Here is a 20,455-nt window from a genome sequence, read left to right on the forward strand (position 1 = left end):
GACAGCAGTGGTCACTAGTTTACTAGTAGATGACTTTAGATAAGTAGTAAGACTGCTGTTTCTTTTGTTCTACTAAAGTGAAATATCCCTTTTAAGCACTGGGAATACAGGGGATCAAACCAGGAAATATTTGAGTACAAGGTAGTCCCCATCGTACCTACTACACCTGCAATCACAAACATTAAATACATCTTATTAACATTTACAGCAGGGGCGGGGCTAGGGGGTGGCTACTTGGGCTCAAGCCCTGAATGTTTTCTGAAAAGCCCCGAATCTATTTAAAAAAAATATTTTTTTTTCTTTTTTTTGACAATTCATCATTGTTACATGAAAATATGTTTGCACCAGATTTAGCAGAAGCTAATTTCCATCTGTGGTCTATCCAGCTGCTAACTGTATTTGAGTGAGTTAAGTCTTGGTGTTATGGTAGACTCAGACCTAAGCTTTAAATCACAATCAACAAGTTGACAAAAACTTAATTCTTCCACCTTAGAAACATAGCTAAAGTACGGCCATTTATAAATCAAAAGGACGCTGAAAACCAGATCCATGCCTTTATCTCAAGCCAACTCGACTACTGTAATGCACTCCTTACCGGCCTCCCGAAAGAATACGATGATAACTATTTTATTGCAATGCACTATTGCATTATTTTATTCTATTTTACTAACTATTTTATTGCACTGCACTATTTTACTTTGTATCAGTGAATCATAGACGCCTGGCCATAAGAGCATTCGGAGCATCTCTGCTCTCCCACTATTGAACTTGGGGGAGCAAAGGTATGCTCTTGCTCCACCACTTTTTGATCATGTGAAAAATATGATATATCCGCCCCCAATATATAAATCTAACCATAACTACGTTATGGTTAACTGAGTTTTATAGTGAAAAGAGCAGCTTTATTGGTCAAGATTGAAGGCTCTATATTGCAGGAAATTGCACGTACAGGTTCATTAAATAAAATAAAAAAACAGCCGTGGAGGGGGTCGTGCCTGACGCCCTCCAAACCACCCCTTGCCTGCCCAAAAAAAAAAAAAAAAGAAAAAAAGGGGCACCTATCTGGGCTAAGCCCCGGATCTCCTACAATCCTAAATCCGCCCCTGATTTACAGCCCGTTAGCGCACAATGGAATATCCTGACGCTCTGATTGGCTCCTACCTGGTGGCCGTCACCGTACTGTTGGCTTTCCGGGCAGGTGCTTTCTTCTGATTGGCTGGTTTGGCCTGCTGGGCGGCAGCTTTGGGTTTCTTCTCCTCCTCTGTTTTTCCTTTGTTCCCTTTCTCTTTCTCCTTCTCCTTCTTCTTGTCCTTCTCCTTCTTTTCTTTCTTCTTCTTTGGCTTGCTGACCGGCGCCTGAGAGAGCACAGCCAGCTGCTCATGGACCGCCTTTAGCTGGGAAAATACCAGTATATTATTATTATCACCATCACCACCATCCTAATTATTATTATCATCATCACCACCATCCTAATTATTATAATAATCATCACCACCATCCTCATTATCATCATCACTATTATCATCATCACCACCATCCTGATTATAATTATTATCATCATCACCATCCTCATTATCATCACCACCACCACCACCATCCTCATTATTATTATCATCACCATCCTCATTATTATTATCATCACCACCACCATCCTCATTATTATTATAATGACCATCACCATCCTTATTATTATCATCATCACTACATCCTCATTATTATTATTATAATAACCATCACCATCCTTATTATTATCATCATCACCACATCCTCATTATTACTATCATCATATCCTCATTATTAATAATATCATTAACATCATCGCCGTGGTAACTAGATAGGAGCAGGCAGGGTGCTGTATGCTGCAGAAATAACCTCCATTATGAATTTCTACTAATTATGCTTGTTACATAGTTTTAGAGCCACCTGGTGGATTAACAGTGCAACTGCATAGATAAGTGTTTCTCTTGGTGCCTCGGCAGAGGATACTCTTCCCAAGCTGGAGTTGGTGCACGAGAGCAGAGCTGTTGTCAAGATTTCAATGTGGACTTAAAATGGTTGTAGCAGCAAGAAGTAACATGCATTCTGACTGTAAGCACTACCAGAATCTGAAGGTTACAGACCTCGATTTGTAGAAAATAGTAACTTTATCCAATAGTAGCACTTTTTGTTCCATTGTTTAAGCTAGCAAACTAATGTTAGCCATGTGATGTGCTGGAGGTTGTAAATGAGGGAGACAGAGAGAGAGATCTCATGAGATTGAAGAGATTTGAGGTAGAACTTTATCTCCCAGTTGATGAATGTTATCTGTAGATACTTCGTTTTCAAGAGCTACTTGGCAGCACTGGAATCAGTTGGTATTAAGCCAAGTTAGCCAACATAACTTCTCCTATCAGATGATGCATTCGGGTTGAAGGCTGTTGAAGGTAATCTGACAATCCAAGTAACTTAACCATACGTGAGACGATGTGCATCCGAATGGACAGAAGATTCACAACTAGCTAACAGAGAGGAAGGCTGTCCAGAGGCCACAACTAGCTAACAGAGAGGAAGGCTGTCCAGAGGCCACAACTAGCTGAGGAAGGCTGTCCAGAGGCCACAACTAGCTAACAGAGAGGAAGGCTGTCCAGAGGCCACAACTAGCTAACAGAGAGGAAGGCTGTCCAGAGGCCACAACTAGCTAACAGAGAGGAAGGCTGTCCAGAGGCCACAACTAGCTAACAGAGAGGAAGGCTGTCCAGAGGCCACAACTAGCTAACAGAGAGGAAGGCTGTCCAGAGGCCACAATTAACTCCGGCATCACAAAACAGATGGGAGTTGTTTGTGAGACTTTGATATGCAGCTGAATAATAATCTCCCCTCCCGTTGACCAAAACCCAACTGAGAATGTGAATAGAGGAAACATTCAGTTTAAAAATGATTAACAACCACTAGTTATGAATATATGACCTCCGACATAAATATCACGTAGCCTACCGGGTAACATCACATTAGCTAGCTTGACATATATGTGACCGACTCCACAAGTTAATCTGGGGAAAAGACTAATCTTCTGAAGAAAACGTTATCCAGTGTCCTTCTCCTGAAGAAACCGTTATCCGGTGTCCTTCTCCAGAAGAAAGTTATCCAGTGTCCTTCTCCTGAAGAAACCGTTATCCGGTGTCCTTCTCCTGAAGAAACCGTTATCCAGTGTCCTTCTCCTGAAGAAACCATTATCCGGTGTCCTTCTCCTGAAGAAACTGTTATTTGTGTCCTTCTCCTGAAGAAACCGTTATCCGGTGTCCTTCTCCTGAAGAAACTGTTATTTGTGTCCTTCTCCTGAAGAAACCATTTTCCAGTGTCCTTCTCCTGAAGAAACCATTATCCAGTGTCCTTCTCCTGAAGAAAACGTTATCCAGTGTCCTTCTCACATCTTCCTTTCTTCAGGTTCAGGCTGAGGTCCTTCATGCTCTGTCCTGATGTGTCATAACATCCATGTCGATGTCCAATTCAAGGGATTCACCTCTTGCCTCCTCTGCTACACTATACTACACTCCACTGCAGCTGACCAGCGCTGTTCACTTGCATTACAATGCTGCCCGGTGGAGATTAAAAGTGATTCCAAATGCCCAGTAGCTCCCGGCCGATCCAGGCCGGGCGGAGTTAGCTCTCAATTGGCTACAGGACAGGTCCTGAAAAGTTCTTCAATCACCAAAACCACGAGAGGTCCTTGCTCCATACCCCACGTCTTTTCCTCGCATCTCTTCCTCGATTCCTCAGTGACACGTCACAGGGAAACAAGGAAGAGATGAGGAAAAGAGGCGGAGGAAACAAACATGAGAAGCACAGGTTAGAAGATGTGGAGTGCCCATTTTGAAGTGCTGTTTGTTGGAGGAGATTTATATGTTTAACAGCCTAAGTCAGATCTCTTTGAAATGAGGATACATATTCAGTCAGGTCCATAAATATTTGGACAGTGACACAATATTCAAAATGTTGACCACCACAGTGGACTTGAAATTAAACGATCAAGATGTGCTTTAAGTGCAGACTTTCAGCTTAACTTTTTGGGCATTTACATAAACAAATTTTAAGGGACCAAAAGTTATTGGGACAAATTAACAATAAATAAAATTTTCACTTTTAATACTTGGTTGCAAATCCTCTGCAGTCAATGACAGCCAGAAGTCTGGAACCCATAGACATCACCAGCTACTGGGTTTAATCCCTGGTGATGCTCTGCCAGGCCTCTACTGCAACTGTCTTCAGTTCCTGCTTGTTCTTATCAAAAGGGCATTTTCCCTTCAGTTTTGTGAAATGCATGCTCAATTGGATTCAGGTCAGGTGATTGACTTGGCCATTGCATAACATTCCACTTCTTTGCCATAACATTTTTTTGGGTTGCTTTTACAGTATGCTTCGGGTCATTGTCCATCTGCACTGTGAATCGCTGTCCAATGTGTTCTGAAAGATTTGGCTGAATATGAGCTGATAATATTTCCCGAAAACACTTCAGAATTCATTGTGTTGCTTTTGTCAGCAGTTACATCATTAATAAATACAAGGGAACCAGTTCCATTGGCAGCCATACATGCCGACGCCATAACACTACACTTTGGATCATGAGCAGTTCCTTTCCTTTCCATACTCTTCTCTTCCCATCATTCTGGTACAAGTTGATCTTTGGCTCACCTGTCCATAGGATGTTGTTTCAGAACTGTACAGTCTAATCTAGTCTTCCTGTTTTTGAGGCTCACCAATGGTTTACATCTTGTTGTGAACCCTCTGTATTCACTCTGGTGAAGTCTTCTCTTGATTGTTGACATTGACACAGATGCCTCCTGGAGTGTTCTTGAGTTGGCCAACTGTTGTCAAGGGGTTTTTCTTCACCAGGGAAAGAATTCTTCTGTCATCCACCACAGTGTTTTCTGTGGTCTTCCGGGTCTTTTGGTGTTGCTGAGCTGACCAATGCGTTCTTTCTTTTTAAAAATGTACCAAACAGTTGATATTTTTGTAATCTCTTGTATATCTCAGCCTAATGATGGCTTGCTTCACTGATAGTGAAAGGTATTATTGAGTGAGACCTCATATTGAGAATTGACAGCAACAGATTCCAAATGCAAATACCACAATTGAAATTAACTCTAGACCTTTTATGTTCCTTGTAAATGAAATAATGAGGGAATAACACACACCTGGCCATGGAACAGCTGAGCAGCCAATTGTCCAATTACTTTTGGTCCCTTAAAAAGGAGGAGGCACATATAGAAATAGTTGTAATTCCTACACCGTTCACCTGATTTTAATGTAAAAACCCTCAAATGAAAGCTGAACGTCTGCACTTAAAGCACATATTGATTGTTTCATTTCAAATCTATTGTTGTGGTGTACAGAACCAAATTGATAAACATTTTGTTGATGTCCAAATATTTATGGACCTGACTGTATATGTGACATGCTCTATCAAAATCAATCGGATGTCGCAAAGGTGCATTTCTAGATAAACATGGATTTATGTCAACATATTGATTCTTTGTCATTTTGGGGTTTTGTTTGATTTTAAATGAACAAAGTCTTGGCCTTCAGAATATCAAACTCCTTTTGCCAGATTCCGATGATAAATACAATTGTGAAGCTTGATGACAAACTAGCAGCTAACATTTGTCAATCTACTCTGGTCCTACTCAGAACTCTCCCACCCTCCCGCTCTGTCTCACTGAGATAAGAAAGAAAGACTTAGCTTTATACAAGGCAGGGATGGGCTTTCATCTGATTTCAAATAAACAAAGTCTTGGCTTTCAGAATATTTACATTTTATCATTAAATTCTCATGAATAAAACGTGGCCGCTTGTAAAGGCATGATGAGAAGCGGAGAACAGAGCAACTTAACAGCTGAAAATGTTCATATTTTTCAATAATGTTAACGTCGGGAAACACACCAACTTTTCGACATCCTCGCATCTGATACGAGAAGAAAAAATACAATACTCGTCTTCTACTTTAGTTAGCCTAATCAATACAATCATTGGATTCACATGAAGAGAGGAGCCGCCCTGATAAGCAATGGATTCGACTGATCAACGAATCCTTTTTGACGGCACCAGTGTAGGTTGGCCCACAATCCAAGATAAGCTGGTGTGTGGGTATGGGTGATTGGGCGTGCACGTGGATATGGGCATGCATGTGGACATGTACATGCATGCGTGTGCACATAAGCATGAGAATGGGCATGCACGTGTATTCGAGTGCAAGCTTGTCTAGATCAATTTGTATTATGGTTCTTTTTTTTTATCTACTTTTTCTCCCCATATTAAATTTTTCTCCCATCCCAATTTCTTATTATCCAATTCTTCCCTCCCCTGTCTCGAACGTTGTTAGACCATGCCTCCCACTGGTCGGCTGCAATGTGGACGAAGCCTTGCATCACGTGTCGCCTCCGGTACACGAGGAGGCAGCCGTTGCATCTTTTCACCTGTACAGCGCGATCTCTCAGTGGCGAGGAGTAACGCGTGGGAGGCTCACGCTGCCCCCGATACTTCCTGATTCTGCTGTACAGGCGCGCCAACCGACCCGTAGGAGTCGCTGTCCACAACGTCCGATCCCCACCTACCGGCTTTCCCACCCACTAATACTGCCAATTGTATTAGTATGAACGACCAGCCAAGCCGGAAGCAACGCCGAGAGCTGGGCTCGAACCCAGCATCTCCTGCGTTAGTGGCGAGCGCCTTGCCCACTGCGCCACTTAGCCGCCTTGTATTATGGTTCTTATTCATTAATAAATGCCTCAAAATGTACTGCCAACTTTGGAGGCCTTTTCTCAAAATCATGGTTTGGTGACCATATCTCGCTTAACACATTGGTTGCCAACAACGAGATTTCTCATTATTTCTCGCCATGCGTTGGTTGCCAATAACGAGATTTCTCGTTATTTAATCGTTATTTCTTTTATTAGCGATATCCATTCATTTTTCATCCGTCCAGCCTGACATTATCATTGGGAATGGCTCTGAGCTCGAAAAGGGCAAATACTGCCCCCTATCGTCTCCCGGATGGTAATGCACATCATTGGATTGGATTGAGTGAAAAGGTGCATCAGAGAAAAACTCCGGTCCAGGGTTTCCCCATCTCTGGCAAGCAGTGTCTGTTACCAGATTCACTGGGGAGGCTCGGAGCAGCTTTTGATTATGCGTTTCGGACTATAAAGTTGGATCAATAAACGCAATCAATATTTGGAATGGCGATTAGGAATTAGATTCATCTTTTTGCAGAACATCTGATCTGAGGTAAGGAATCTATGTTACCAGTTTTGGGTTAATCAGAGTTGTTTTTCACAGCGTTCACAACGTGTGTGTGTGTGGCGTTAGGCGCGGCATTAATAAATGATTTTTCAGCCCGCTTTTGTATCGTGCATAAGAACACAAATACTCTTGATGATCTAGCTTTTATTTGAAAACGATTCATAAATCAGCCGGAAAATGACAACGTGTTTTGTGTATTCCAGTAAATGGCTATTATCGTGGAATCTTTTTTTCTTTCTAGAAATCTCCAAAACTAAACTCGTATTCAAAACGGTATAAAACGGAAATGTACTGATGAAAAAACTATCCGTTTCGTACATGTTGACTGCAAGCAAGTCATTGATAAGCGACGGGTGTATTAGACACATAGCCATAACTTAAGATATAGTTTAATCGCTCGCAAATGTGCTCGTCCTCCCATTGATTAACGTGCTGGCATCCAAGCGATAAATCGTCATATCCGGCTAGCACACAATGTGTTAATATTTATATCATTAGAAAGCTGTTTGTGAAACTCAAAATATGTTTTGGGGTCAATGTGGCTGAAAATGATAGAGCAGGTCACATATGTATTCTCATGTGGAAATGTTTTTCAAAGAGATCTGACTTCAAAATGATTGTTCCACATCTTCTAACCTGTGCTTCTCATGTTTGTTTCCTCCACCTCTTCTCCTCTCATCTCCTCCTCATTTCCCTGTGACGTTTCACTGAGGAATCGAGGAAGAGATGCGAGGAAAGGACGTGAGGAAGAGACGTGAAGAAGAGATGTGAAGAAGAGACATGAAGAAGAGATGTGAAGGAGACGTGAGAAAGAGACGTGAAGAAGAGATGTGAAGAGACATGAAGAAGAGATGTGAAGGAGACGTGAGGAAGAGACGTAAAGAAGAGACATGAAGAAGAGACGTGAGGAAAAGACGTGAAGAAGAGATGTGAAGAAGAGACATGAAGAAGAGATGTGAAGGAGACGTGAGGAAGAGACGTGAAGAAGAGATGTGAAGAGACATGAAGAAGAGATGTGAAGGAGACGTGAGGAAGAGACGTAAAGAAGAGACATGAAGAAGAGACGTGAGGAAAAGACGTGAAGAAGAGATGTGAAGAAGAGACGTGAAGAAGAGACATGAAAAAGAGATGTGAAAAAGACACGTGAGGAAGAGATGTGAAGAAGAGACATGAAGAAGAGACGTGAAGAAGAGACGTGAAGAAGAGACGTGCGGAAGAGACGTGAAGAAGAGACATGAAGAAGAGACGTGAGGAAGAGACGTGAAGAAGAGACATGAAGAAGAGATGTGAGGAAAAGACACAAGGAAGAGATGTGAAGAACAGACATGAATAAGAGACATGAATAAGAGACGTGAATAAGAGACAAGAGACGTGAATAAGAGACATGAAGAGGCATGAAGAAGAGACGTGAATAAGAGACATGAAGAGACGTAAGGAAGAGACATGAAGAAGAGACGTGTGGAAGAGATGTGAAGAGATGCGAGGAAGAGATACAAAGAAGAGACTTGAATAAGAGACATGAAGAGATGTGAAGAAGAGACGTGAATAAGAGACATGAAGAGACGTGAATAAGAGACATGAAGAGACGTGAAGAAGAGACATGAAGAGACGTGAAGAAGAGACGTTAGGAAGAGACGTGAAGAGATGCAAGGAAGAGATGTGTAGAAGAGATACGAGGAAGAGACGTGAGGAAGAGACGTGAAGAAGAGATGTGAAGAGACATGAAGAGATGTGAGGAAGAGACGTAAAGAAGAGACATGTGGAAAAGAGGTGAAGAGATGTGAAGAAGAGACATGAAGAGACGTGAAGAAGAGACGTGAGGAAAAGACACAAGGAAGAGATGTGAAGAACAGACATGAATAAGAGACATGAGTAAGAGACGTGAATAAGAGACAAGAGACGTGAATAAGAGACATGAAGAGGCATGAAGAAGAGACGTGAATAAGAGACATGAAGAGACGTAAGGAAGAGACGTGAAGAAGAGACGTGTGGAAGAGATGTGAAGAGATGTGAGGAAGAGATGTGAAGAAGAGACGTGAATAAGAGACATGAGGAAGAGACATGAGGAAGAGACGCGAAGAAGAGACATGAAGACATGAAGAGATGTGAAGAAGAGACTTGAGGAAGAGATACGAAGAGATGTGAATAAGAGATATGAAGAGATGTGAAGAAGAGATGTGAATAAGATACATGAGACGTGAAGAAGAGATGTGAATAAGATACATGAAGAGACGTGAAGAAGAGACGTTAGGAAGAGATGTGAAGAGATGTGAGGAAGAGATGTGAAGAAGAGACGTGAATAAGAGACATGAGGAAGAGACATGAGGAAGAGACGCGAAGAAGAGACATGAAGACATGAAGAGATGTGAAGAAGAGACTTGAGGAAGAGATACGAAGAGATGTGAATAAGAGATATGAAGAGATGTGAATAAGAGACGTGAATAAGAGACATGAGGAAGAGACGTGAATAAGAGACATGAGGAAGAGACGTGAATAAGAGACATGAAGAGACGTGAAGAAGAGACGTTAGGAAGAGACGTGAAGAGATGCAAGGAAGAGATGTGAAGAAGAGATACGAGGAAGAGCCGTGAAGAAGAGATGCAATGAAGAGACGTGAAGAAGAGACGTGAAAAAGAGACGTGAAGAGATGTGACGAAGACATGAAGAGATGTGAAGAAGAGACTTGAGGAAGAGATACGAAGAAGAGATGTGAATAAGAGACATGAAGAGATGTGAAGAAGAGACGTGAGGAAGAGACGTGAATAAGAGACATGAAGAGACGTGAAGAAGAGACGTTAGGAAGAGACGTGAAGAAGAGATGTGAGGAAGAGACATGAGTATATATCTATAAACGGAATGGACCCTAGTTTTCGGCTGAGATTAGGAACTGCGGCTGTTCTTGAGCCGTGATCGGTCAGTGGCACCCACCTGCTCCTGTAGCTCAGCCAATCGCGTGGCCCGTTCCTCCTCGGAGTCGGATGATTCATCTGAGGAGGAGTTGTTGCTGCTGTCTGAAGAGGCGGTGCTCTTACTGACCAATGGGGTGGTCGACGGCACAGCCGCCTCAGAACCCTCGTCTGGCATCTTGGCAAAACGCATCTCAAACACATCCTGGAAATACAGACGGACCGATAGACAGACAGTTATGCACATCATGTAGAACCCAGGGCTGTACGCTAAGCTTTTTACACTAGGGGCACACTTGCCCCTAAATGAGAAATTTAGGGGCAAAGAATATTTTTTAGGGGCACATTTTTAAATAACATTTTTACCACTATAGTGCAAAAAAACATGTTCCTCCTGCCTCATTACTGTGGTCCTTTTATTTAACATTTAAGTGCGTTTGTTTTCAGGTTTGTATCTTTTATAATGAACCAACTGAGAAAGTGTGTAAATCACTAATAGAACAAAAACAACAAACAACAACAGTACTGTATTTGCAAATCTGGTATGTCATAAATGTATAGATGTAGCAGTACTGTCTATCTGTATGTCATGTATGTCATATATGTCCTGATGAATTGAAAATGGGGGACCCTGATGTAAACAAGACGAAAGTCTTTCTCTGGTCTGCATCCCCTTAACAATTGTGTGTATTGAGCTGTACTGTATTGTACCCATTCTGCAATCTGTTAATAAAGTTTTCAATCAATCAATCAAGTGTGTGCATGCGCTTGTAGTGCTCCTTGAATGAGATCACCACAACACACACACACACCATTGCATTAATCAGGAGGACAAGAAACTCTGCATACCTTTGTTTCACAATGAAAAGTGCTTTATAAATAAAATGAATTATTATTATTATTGTAAATAACCCCATGAAAGGTTTATTATTTTTATGGGTAATTAATTACCCGCTTCATATTTGTGATGTTACTGGTTTCAGGGTGTGCCTAAAGTGATCAATGTGTTGGGCCGTTTATAGAGATCTGACTATGTCATGTTTATGTATATCCGGCACTTTTTTTTTATAAGAATTGAGAGGCCCACTAAGGTATGTGTATATGTGACCTTTATTTTTAAAACCGTGTTGCGACGCAACCTTGTTTACATTTGCGCTTTTGACAGTGAAATGTTCAGTTCAACTTAGCTCGAAGGAAAGACTAATCAAAAAGCTTTAATTGACCCGTATGAGGCTCTTACGGTAGGACTTTGGTTGTTTATAGAAGTGGAATGTAATACTATGCAAAACGAGAAATAAACAGTGATTTTACCAGCAGTAGGTTGCAAGCCACTTTCATACGGGGAAGCGTGACAATTATTAGTATTATCTTATTTGGATATTGTCTCATTATTAGATAGATAAATAGGTTAATACTTTATTGATCCCCGGAGGGAAATTTAAGTAGACAGTATTTAAGTATTGAAAAACGTCCTAATAGTGGGCGACTCACCTAATGCATGGCTGAACGTTAGCAGTGTGTCCCGGTCAATCATCACTGCCAGATCCGACTTAATTTAATCGGCTATGGTCTCTCATCATCTCTCCACATCGGACGTGGTTGTCATAAGATGGACTGATATCCGCTCCGTTGTTCTTGCAGAGCAAAATTAGCGGCTTAAACTTATTGAAAGGAAGTTCTTATTTGGCGATGCATAGCCCACCTTCAGTTTCGATGGTTCGCTAGGAATTATGGGATTTGGTGTTGGATGTATGGACTCTACGCAGACATGGTATTTAATCGCACGATAGACTACAACTACCAAGTTGCATGGCCCAGATTCACTTCACACGCAAATCTTTTTTTCCACACAGGCTATCGCAGTAAATTCATTTGCCGACAGATTCTTTCATAGCACCGTGACATAATGTTGCACTGTACAGCCCTGGTTGTAGGCTAATGTTTTACTATTTTTTTTATCCAATTTGTATGGATTAATTTAGGAGTGAAATGCAAATGAAGGGTTGAACTCACTACTCGCAAGGTTGCCCCCAAATATAATTTTCAACTCGCACGGGCCAAATTAAGGGTCAATTTGCGATAATCTCGTTGCAGTGTACAGCCCTGTACTTATATACTTATAGCAGATGTATAAGCCTGGTCTCTTTTGAAAGATAGCATTCTGAAGTTTCTGATACAATAAAGAAAGATCACTTTTAGTGCTAATGAAATAGAGTAACATAGGTCTGAACTTGAGTTGAACTTCTCACGTTCTTCCGTAGTAGTTGCAATATCCAAAAAAATTGGTATGGCTGAAAAAACACCCTGGGTCCATAGCTTAAATCAGTGATTAGGAGCGATTTTGGTCACAAAAAAATATATATATAAAAAAGAAAGCTCTGCAGGTTTCCATTTTCTCATCGACTCCAATGCATTGAGCACATTTTTTACTTCCCGTTTTCGCTCGTGACTTTTAACCTAGATCCCTGAATCGCTCATCCCCACGTGGGGTATCATTGGAAAGCCACACTGATTGGTTACAACCCTGTCCAGGAATTTTCGAGATCGCCAAAAGATTGACGGAGTTAGAGCCTCGGGAGTCACGGGTGGTATTTGAATTTTTTTTAACTGTGTGATGTACTTTGGCACACGCCTCACACATCGGCATGTAACTCGAGAACCGCTGAACGGATTTTGTCGCCTGAAACGGCAATCGACAGGCAACAAATATATTCTATATATATATATATTGTATTAAAAAATATGCACAACCGAGCCGCTAGAGGTCGCCAAAGTGGCGTGTCGCGCCGGTCGGCAAATTGTCCTCAAGAGGGCCCCGTATACAGGCTGTTGCGTGTTAAGGGTTAACGTGTTCAACTAGTGGTCTAAATGGTTTAACTTGTGGTTTATCAGGTCTAACTGGTTTAACTGTGTTGTATCTGGTTTACCAGTGGTCTAACTAGTGGTCTAACTGGTGTAACTGACTTATCTAGTGTTTTAACTGTGGTGTGACTAGTTCAACTGGTGTACGTAATGGTGTAACTCATTTAACTGTGGTGTAACTGGTCTAACTAGTGGTCTAACTGATTTAACTAGTGGTGCAACCGGTTTGACATTGGTTTAACTTGTGTACCTGGTTTAACAGTTGTCTAACTGGTATAACTAGTTACCTAGTTGTGGTCTAACAGTGGTCTAACTGGTGTAACTAGTTACCTAGTTGTGGTCTAACAGTTGTCTAACTGATGTAACTAGTTACCTAGTTGTGGTCTAAAAGTTGTCTAACTGGTGTAACTAGTTACCTAGTTGTGGCCGAAAAGTGGTCTAACTGGTGTAACTAGTTACTAGGGCTGTCACCGACTAAGGATTTGGATGGTCGACTATGATTGGCCAACTTTTTTTTTTGTATCATTCCATTTGGGATGTGGGGGGTGCTTAATGTCTGAAGGAGTCGACTGAAGGCTTCTTGTCCTCTGCAAAAGCATGCAATTGGTCCACTGATGGATACATCTTGATATTTGTCTAGTCTAGTGTGTTCATTAGATGGGTGAAATCCTCTTTCAGTGCCTCTGTGCCTGTTTTCGTAAGCAGTTAGCCTCTGGTATGCGTGCCATTAGCGTTAGCCACGCTTCTAGGACTCTTTTCTTTTGGAAAGAATGATGATAATGATTTTGTATTCGCCTAAGAGGTTGGCTAGTCGACTACGGCTCCTTTCGACCGATTAGTCGACTAATCGACTAATAGGGGTCAGCCCTACTAGTTACCTAGTTGTGGTCTAACTGGTGTAACTAGTTAACTAGTTGTGGTCTAAAAATCTCATTACTTTTTTTAGGCCAAGTCATATTCTTATTTTAACCTCCACTGTATTTAATAGCGTTAGCGTTTTAAGGGTGCCTACTTGTTTCGGTTTCGTCGATAATCCAATGTACAGTTTAGCCCTATGCTTGACTATTATTTTAGGCATGGCAACAAATAAAATAATAATAATAAAATGAATAAATAAATAAATAGGCTACATGTCTCTCTTTTTGTGTTACAAATTGTACTCACCGATATGAACATAGGCCTGTGTTTTTATTTTATAATGCTCATGAGTCATGATTATTGCTGAAGTCTGAGTCATACTGGCTTTCATAACCTAACAGACTAACTTGTTTATGAGTTTTAATAAGAGAGCACTATCTCTCAGTCTCAACCAAAGCAATGCAGGTAGACGGCAACAGAACAATTTTGATTGACAGTCGATTCTGCCAATTACGTCACACCGCTTGCACCCGCCTCTGCTGTTCTTACCACCAATCGGCAAGCGCTTATTCGTTTTTTTACTTCCGGGAAGTCCGCCATTGATTTAGAGGAGAAAATCAATAACAAACTTACCGGAGTAGACTACCAGCGCTCCACAGGATGACCAAACGAGGCATGATAATTTTACTGCAACGAATGTTATAATAAAAACTTTTCTATACATTTGTCTGATTGAAAACTTTATTAACAGATTGCAGAATGGGTACAATTCAGTACGGGCTCTCTGAGCAAAGGAAGGAACTGAGCTATGAATGACCAACAACAATGCTATATGTTCGGGTAAATACGCTGATGTTATTGAACGTGTAACTATAACGTTAATGCCACAAAACGAATGCCTTTGTTAATCATAAGTAACTTTGATGCAGTAGCGTGTGTGTGTGTGGGGGCGGGGTTGTGCAGGTCGCTTGACTGAAACTTTTTTCTACTATTAGCGTAATCCTGTTTCTCGAGTCGCTGCGTGCGTCCTGCCATTATTGCTCGCCATGACTGCTTGGCGTGGCCGCGGTAGGAAAAAAATTCCCTTTTTCATGATATTTGACGCCTGATTGGCTCAATTTAGTTTCAATCTGTATGCATCTACAAATCATATTATACCAGGTAGCCAATTGACGGGAAATCCGTCAGACTCCGTATCAAATGGACGGAATTCCTAGTTGTGGTCTAAAAGTGGTCTAACTGGTGTAACTAGTTACCTAGTTGTGGTCTAACAGTGGTTTAACTGTTGTAACTGGTTACCTGTAGCTTCCTGGCCATGGCCACCACCTCGTGGTCAGGAGGATTGTACTTGTAGCAGTTAGAGAACATTAACCTCACATCAGTAGCAAAGCTCTGAGGGTCTGTGTACTCCCGGTTATCCATCTTTTTCTGTTAGAGAGAGAGAGAGAGAGAGAGAGAGAGAGAACATACTTTATCATTATATCATCATTAATGAACGATCAAAACCATCATTCATTGTGTGTATGTAGTGCTCTAACCCTGGCACTACTCAGGTCCATGGGGTATTTGATGATCTCATGGTAGTCGTGGAGCTCCAGGGCCTCTGCGTCTACAGGCTTGTAGAAGGGCCAGGCGTAGGCGGCGTGTTTCTTAGACAACATCTCCTTCAGGATCGTGTCACAGTGTCTCATCTGGTCTCCCAACTTCCCTCCCTTTCCCCTCCCCGCCGTGGCCGCCCCCGCCGCCTCCGCGCCCTCCTCCCCGCCCTCCTTTTTAACCTTGGCAGGCCGGGAGGTGCTCTCGCGCCGGGAGCAGCTCAGCTTGGCCGGTTTAACTTCCTGAGTGGGTGGGGAGTCTGCCCGGCCGGCTGAGATGGCTGACGTGGTGGGAGTGGTGGTGTCTGCTTTCCTCTTTACCCCTTTCTTCTGTTGAGAGAGAGAGAGAGAGAGAGAGAGAGAGAGAGAGAGAGAGAGAGAGAGAGAGAGAGAGAGAGAGAGAGAGAGAGACAGAGACAGAGAAAGAGACAGAGAGAGAAGCATAGAGTGTGGGAGAGTAAGAGAACGAGAGATAGATAGAAAGATGAGACAGAGAGAGGTAGGTAGGTAAATAGATAGATAAGACAGACAGACATGATCAGTGTTACTTGATAAATTGAAAGATAGATTGATTATATAAATGTCTAATGGTTTGTCAGCTGAGGTCTAGTTAGTTAGCAGGTAATAACAGATGAGAGGCTGTCACCTCCTGTTTAAATGAAGCTACTGCTATTGCCTTCTGCTATTGGCTGGTCTTGGTGTCAGGTGATGTCCTCGATTTCAGCGGTACTTACATCACCTGGCACCAACACAGCAATAGCAGCATTTAACCATTAGATGTCAGTCTCCCTATGGATCTATTAACACTGACTGTGTTATGTCTCCATTCAGGAGCTTGTCTCGTTACCTTGACGACGGGCTGTGCCGAGGGCATCATAGTTGGCGGGGGCTGCGGGGCGGCGACGGGGGGTGTGGTCTGGACAGGTATGGGTGTGGTCGAGATGACAGGTGTCTGGGAGGGAGAGGGGGAGGGGTAGTTGGTGGGGGGGGAGGCTGATGACTCCGCCTGGGCCTCTTGGCTCACTGGGGAGAGAGAGATAGATATATATAATACATTTGTTTGTTGAATGTTGAATAAACTACTGAACATGTCTTAGCAGCATCCCTACACCTTTGCCCCCTTTGAGAACGCAAGGATCTATGGACGACGGATGGATTGGTATGCAGAATGAGAGAATCAAACCACTCAAATGTTTCTGACAACACTTAACTCACTGGAGGCCAAACCCGAGATAGTCCGGGTTAACTCGCCATGCTCTGGGCGCCAAACCCGAGAAATCTCGGGTTTTTAGTCCATATTTCTTTTATTAGCGATATCCATTCAATTTTCATCCATCGAGCCTGACGTTATCATTGGGAATGGGTCTGAGCTCGCAAAGGGCAAATACCACCGCCTATCGTCTCCCGGATGGTATTGCACATCATTGGATTTGATTGGCTGGGACTGTGCATAAAAAAAAAAATACGGTCCAGGTTTTACTTCTCGGGCATGCAGCTGGATACTATTGCATTGACTGGGGGGAGTGGGAGCAGCCTGGATTATGTGTTTTGGACTATAACGTTGGATCAATGGACGCGATCGATATTTAGAATGGCGATCAGGAATTGGATTAATCTTTTTGCATGACATCAGATGTGAGGTAAGGCCTTTACAGGGTATCTGCAGGTTTAGCCCAGTCAGATTTAAGGCTTTTTAAGACTTTTTAATGCCACTCAGAATTAAATTTAATACCAATTTCACGATAACAAAATGGCAAAAATCATGGGTACTCTCAGTACTCATTCAAGGGTACTACGACTATGCCTGCACCTCATGGTACCAAAGCACCTCAAAGGCACTAAAAACAAGATTACAAACATCACAAAACAAACTGGTCAGACTACTGCTTAACCTCACTCCTAAAACCCACTTTACCCCTGCCCACATTCAAAACCGCTCTTAAAGAGCACCTACGGGAGACTGCAATTCGAAACTGGCCACCGTAAATGTCCAACCCCCCCCCCCCCCCCAATGTACAGTCTCATCCCCAACATATATGTATAATATTTTCTGTTAGGATCTCTGGGTAACAGTACTGTATATTATTTGCATATCGTATATGTCACAAATGTAACAGTACTACAGTATAACCTGTATGTCATGTATGTCCCTATGCCATAAATGTCATGATGTCATGTATGTTTTTACTGTATTTATTTCTGTATATTTTATTTCATTTTTATTCTATTTTACTCTACTCTTATCCTAGGCAACTTGATTGATTTGTGTTATTATTCTAATTCGTGACCTGTCCTGTCTAAATGTTTAAATGTTGAGCGATTTGCAGTGTCAAATTTCCCACGGGATAATAAAAGTATTTCTATTCTATCTATTCTATGTTGTGTATGTCAATATGAATTGAAAATGGGGGACCCTGATGTAAACAAGACAAACGTCTTTCTCTGGTCTGCATCCCCTTATTATTGTGTGTATTGAGCTGTACTGTATTGTACACATTCTGCAATCTGTTAAATAAAGTTTTCATTCATCCAGTTGTTTTGTTTTTGTGGTTTGGTTGAATGAATACTTTATTTAACAGATTTCAGAATGGGTACAATACAGTACAGCTCAATACACACAATAATAAGGGGATGCAGACCAGAGAAAGACGTTTGTCTTGTTTACATCAGGGTCCCTCATTTTCAATTCATAGTGACATTTATGACATGCACAACATACATGACATCATGACATTTATGGCATAGGGACATACATGTATATATTACTGTTACATTTGTGACATATATGATATGCAAATATACAGTACTGTTACCCATAGATCCTAACATATATATATATATATATATACATATACATATGATGGGGAGGAGATGTACATTAGGAGGGGGTAGGTGGGTGGTAAAAAATAACATGGGGTGGGGTGAAGCTCTCACTCTCATCAACACAAACGTGTCCTTGCCCTTGTTTACATCCGTGAAGAGATTTTTTGGATGCAAGAAGCCAATCCAAACCTGGCTATGTAGGACGTTTTATCTTTTCCACACGTGAATGTTTTAGCGACTTCAGAGTCAGGGAACATCGCTTGAAACACCTCTCCTAGTCCCTCATTTCCATTGTAGGACTGATGCTTTGCGACCGTATTTAGAACCCACAGTACCTCAGCTTCTAGGGTTGGCGTGGAGCCGAACGTTACCCGGACAGGTGCAGATGTAATTGGTGGTAGACCTACCTGTCCCTCAGCAGTTGATGTGGACGGCGTCGAAAAGAAATTTGATATTGAAGTTGTCTGCAGGCGGGTTTTTGTAGAGGTAACATGCTTAGCGCTGTGCATGTGTGACTCGACTGCTTTTATTCCCATCGTTCCCAGTTTAAAATCCTTTTTGCAGAGTTTGCAGCGGGCCTCGTACATGTCTTTCACTGGGACCAACCACGGTGCAAACAGAGGGTTTTCGAGCCAGTTCTCATTAAATTTGCACTTTCCCATGTTAAATTAACGAGTGCAAATAAATACAAATCAATTAAACTAAACTAAACGTCAGCGTTATCGCTACGGCTTGAATAACGTGTTACCTATGCTCCGGTGTTCTGAAATAGCTCCCGACGGCGACACACATTAAGGACCACATTAAGGTTCCGCCCCACTGCGTACCGTTTGCGTGAAAGAAAAAAAAAAAGCCTGATTTATCTCCCGTTAATAGTTTCCCCCCAGATTTCACAATGAAACATAAGATGACATGGCATGTTTTTAAGACCTCCGGAAGTCGGATTTAAGACATTTTAAGACAAATTAAGGCCTTAATAGTTGATAGTTGAATTTAAGACTTTTTAAGACTTTTTAAGGTCCCGCGGACACCCTGCTTTATGTTACGAATCTTGGGGTAATCAGATATTCCTTTCGCCGCAATCTGAGTGTGTGTGTGTGTGAGGTTCGCGCCAACCAAAGTACGGAGAAGCGATTTTTCAGACCCCGCTTCTCTTCGTGCATGAGGACACATACTATCGATAATCTAGCGTTTATTTGAAAATATTTCATAAATCAAGCGACAAATGGCACGCTTTCTAAAGAAATACATTTAAGCTTGATTTGCTGGAGTTTATTGAGATGAGACAAACGCCCTAGAAATATATTGATATTCATCACGGTATAAAATGGAAATGTACTGTATGTATGAAAAAATTATCTGTTTCGTGCATGTTGACTGGAAGCAACTCATTGACGATCACTGTGTTATTTAGATCTATTGCTATTATATTTTATATGTTTTATGCACTTGCAAATAAGTCCTATTCTCCATTGGATAAAGCGTTGGCACAGAAGGGCCATCAGCAGAGGGCGCTGTTGGCCCTGCATGAGTTAATATCTAATCTGCAATGCCTACTTTGACAATTTGATCTGCATTTTGTGTGAATGCATAGAAAGCATCACATAAACAGCATCGTCCCACATTCCCTAGACGCACTGCAGTTCGCCTATAGACCAAACAGGTCTGTAGACAACACCATCTCCCTGGCACTACACACTGCCCTGGAAGCGTCAACATTTTAGGCAACCAACTTGTGTTCAGCGTTTCTCTGATTGGCCACGACGCCCATGTGACCGCGGCAGCGCGAGAGAGCGGCAGTGCGGAAATAGGCTGCATTCTATTGCCATGCTCTGCGACAAACTCTAACCATAACCAACTCCGAAACAATGCCTAAACTTAACCCTAACCAACTCCGAAACAATGCCTAAACTTAACCCTAACCATAACCAACTCCGAAACAATGCCTAAACTTAACCCTAACCTTAACCAACTCCGAAAGAATATTGCCATGCTCTAAGACAAACTCTAACCTTAACCAACTCCGAAACAATGCCTAAACTTAACCCTAACCTTAACCAACTCCGAAACAATGCCTAACCTTAACCAACTCCGAAAGAATGCCCAAACTTAACCGGCGAAAAAATGCATGTTAAA

At 41.9% G+C, this 20,455-nt stretch overlaps 1 protein-coding gene across 1 annotated transcript in view; it reads right to left on the reverse strand.

Moving 5' to 3' along the window:
- The window catches only part of LOC311224193 (bromodomain-containing protein 3-like), a gene marked incomplete at its 3' end in the record, with an annotated part of 48,242 nt that overhangs the window by 8,529 nt on the left and 19,258 nt on the right, over positions 1-20,455 (reverse strand). The window contains 8 exon segments of the mRNA XM_084309073.1: positions 1,162-1,394; positions 5,172-5,219; positions 10,204-10,386; positions 15,201-15,329; positions 15,440-15,617; positions 15,619-15,650; positions 15,653-15,826; positions 16,344-16,519. Coding sequence (XP_084165199.1) covers positions 1,162-1,394; positions 5,172-5,219; positions 10,204-10,386; positions 15,201-15,329; positions 15,440-15,617; positions 15,619-15,650; positions 15,653-15,826; positions 16,344-16,519 — 1,153 coding nt within the window.

This window comes from Notolepis coatsorum (genome assembly GCF_963971535.1).
Source record: "Notolepis coatsorum genome assembly, chromosome: 2".
Lineage (NCBI taxonomy): Eukaryota > Metazoa > Chordata > Actinopteri > Aulopiformes > Paralepididae > Notolepis > Notolepis coatsorum.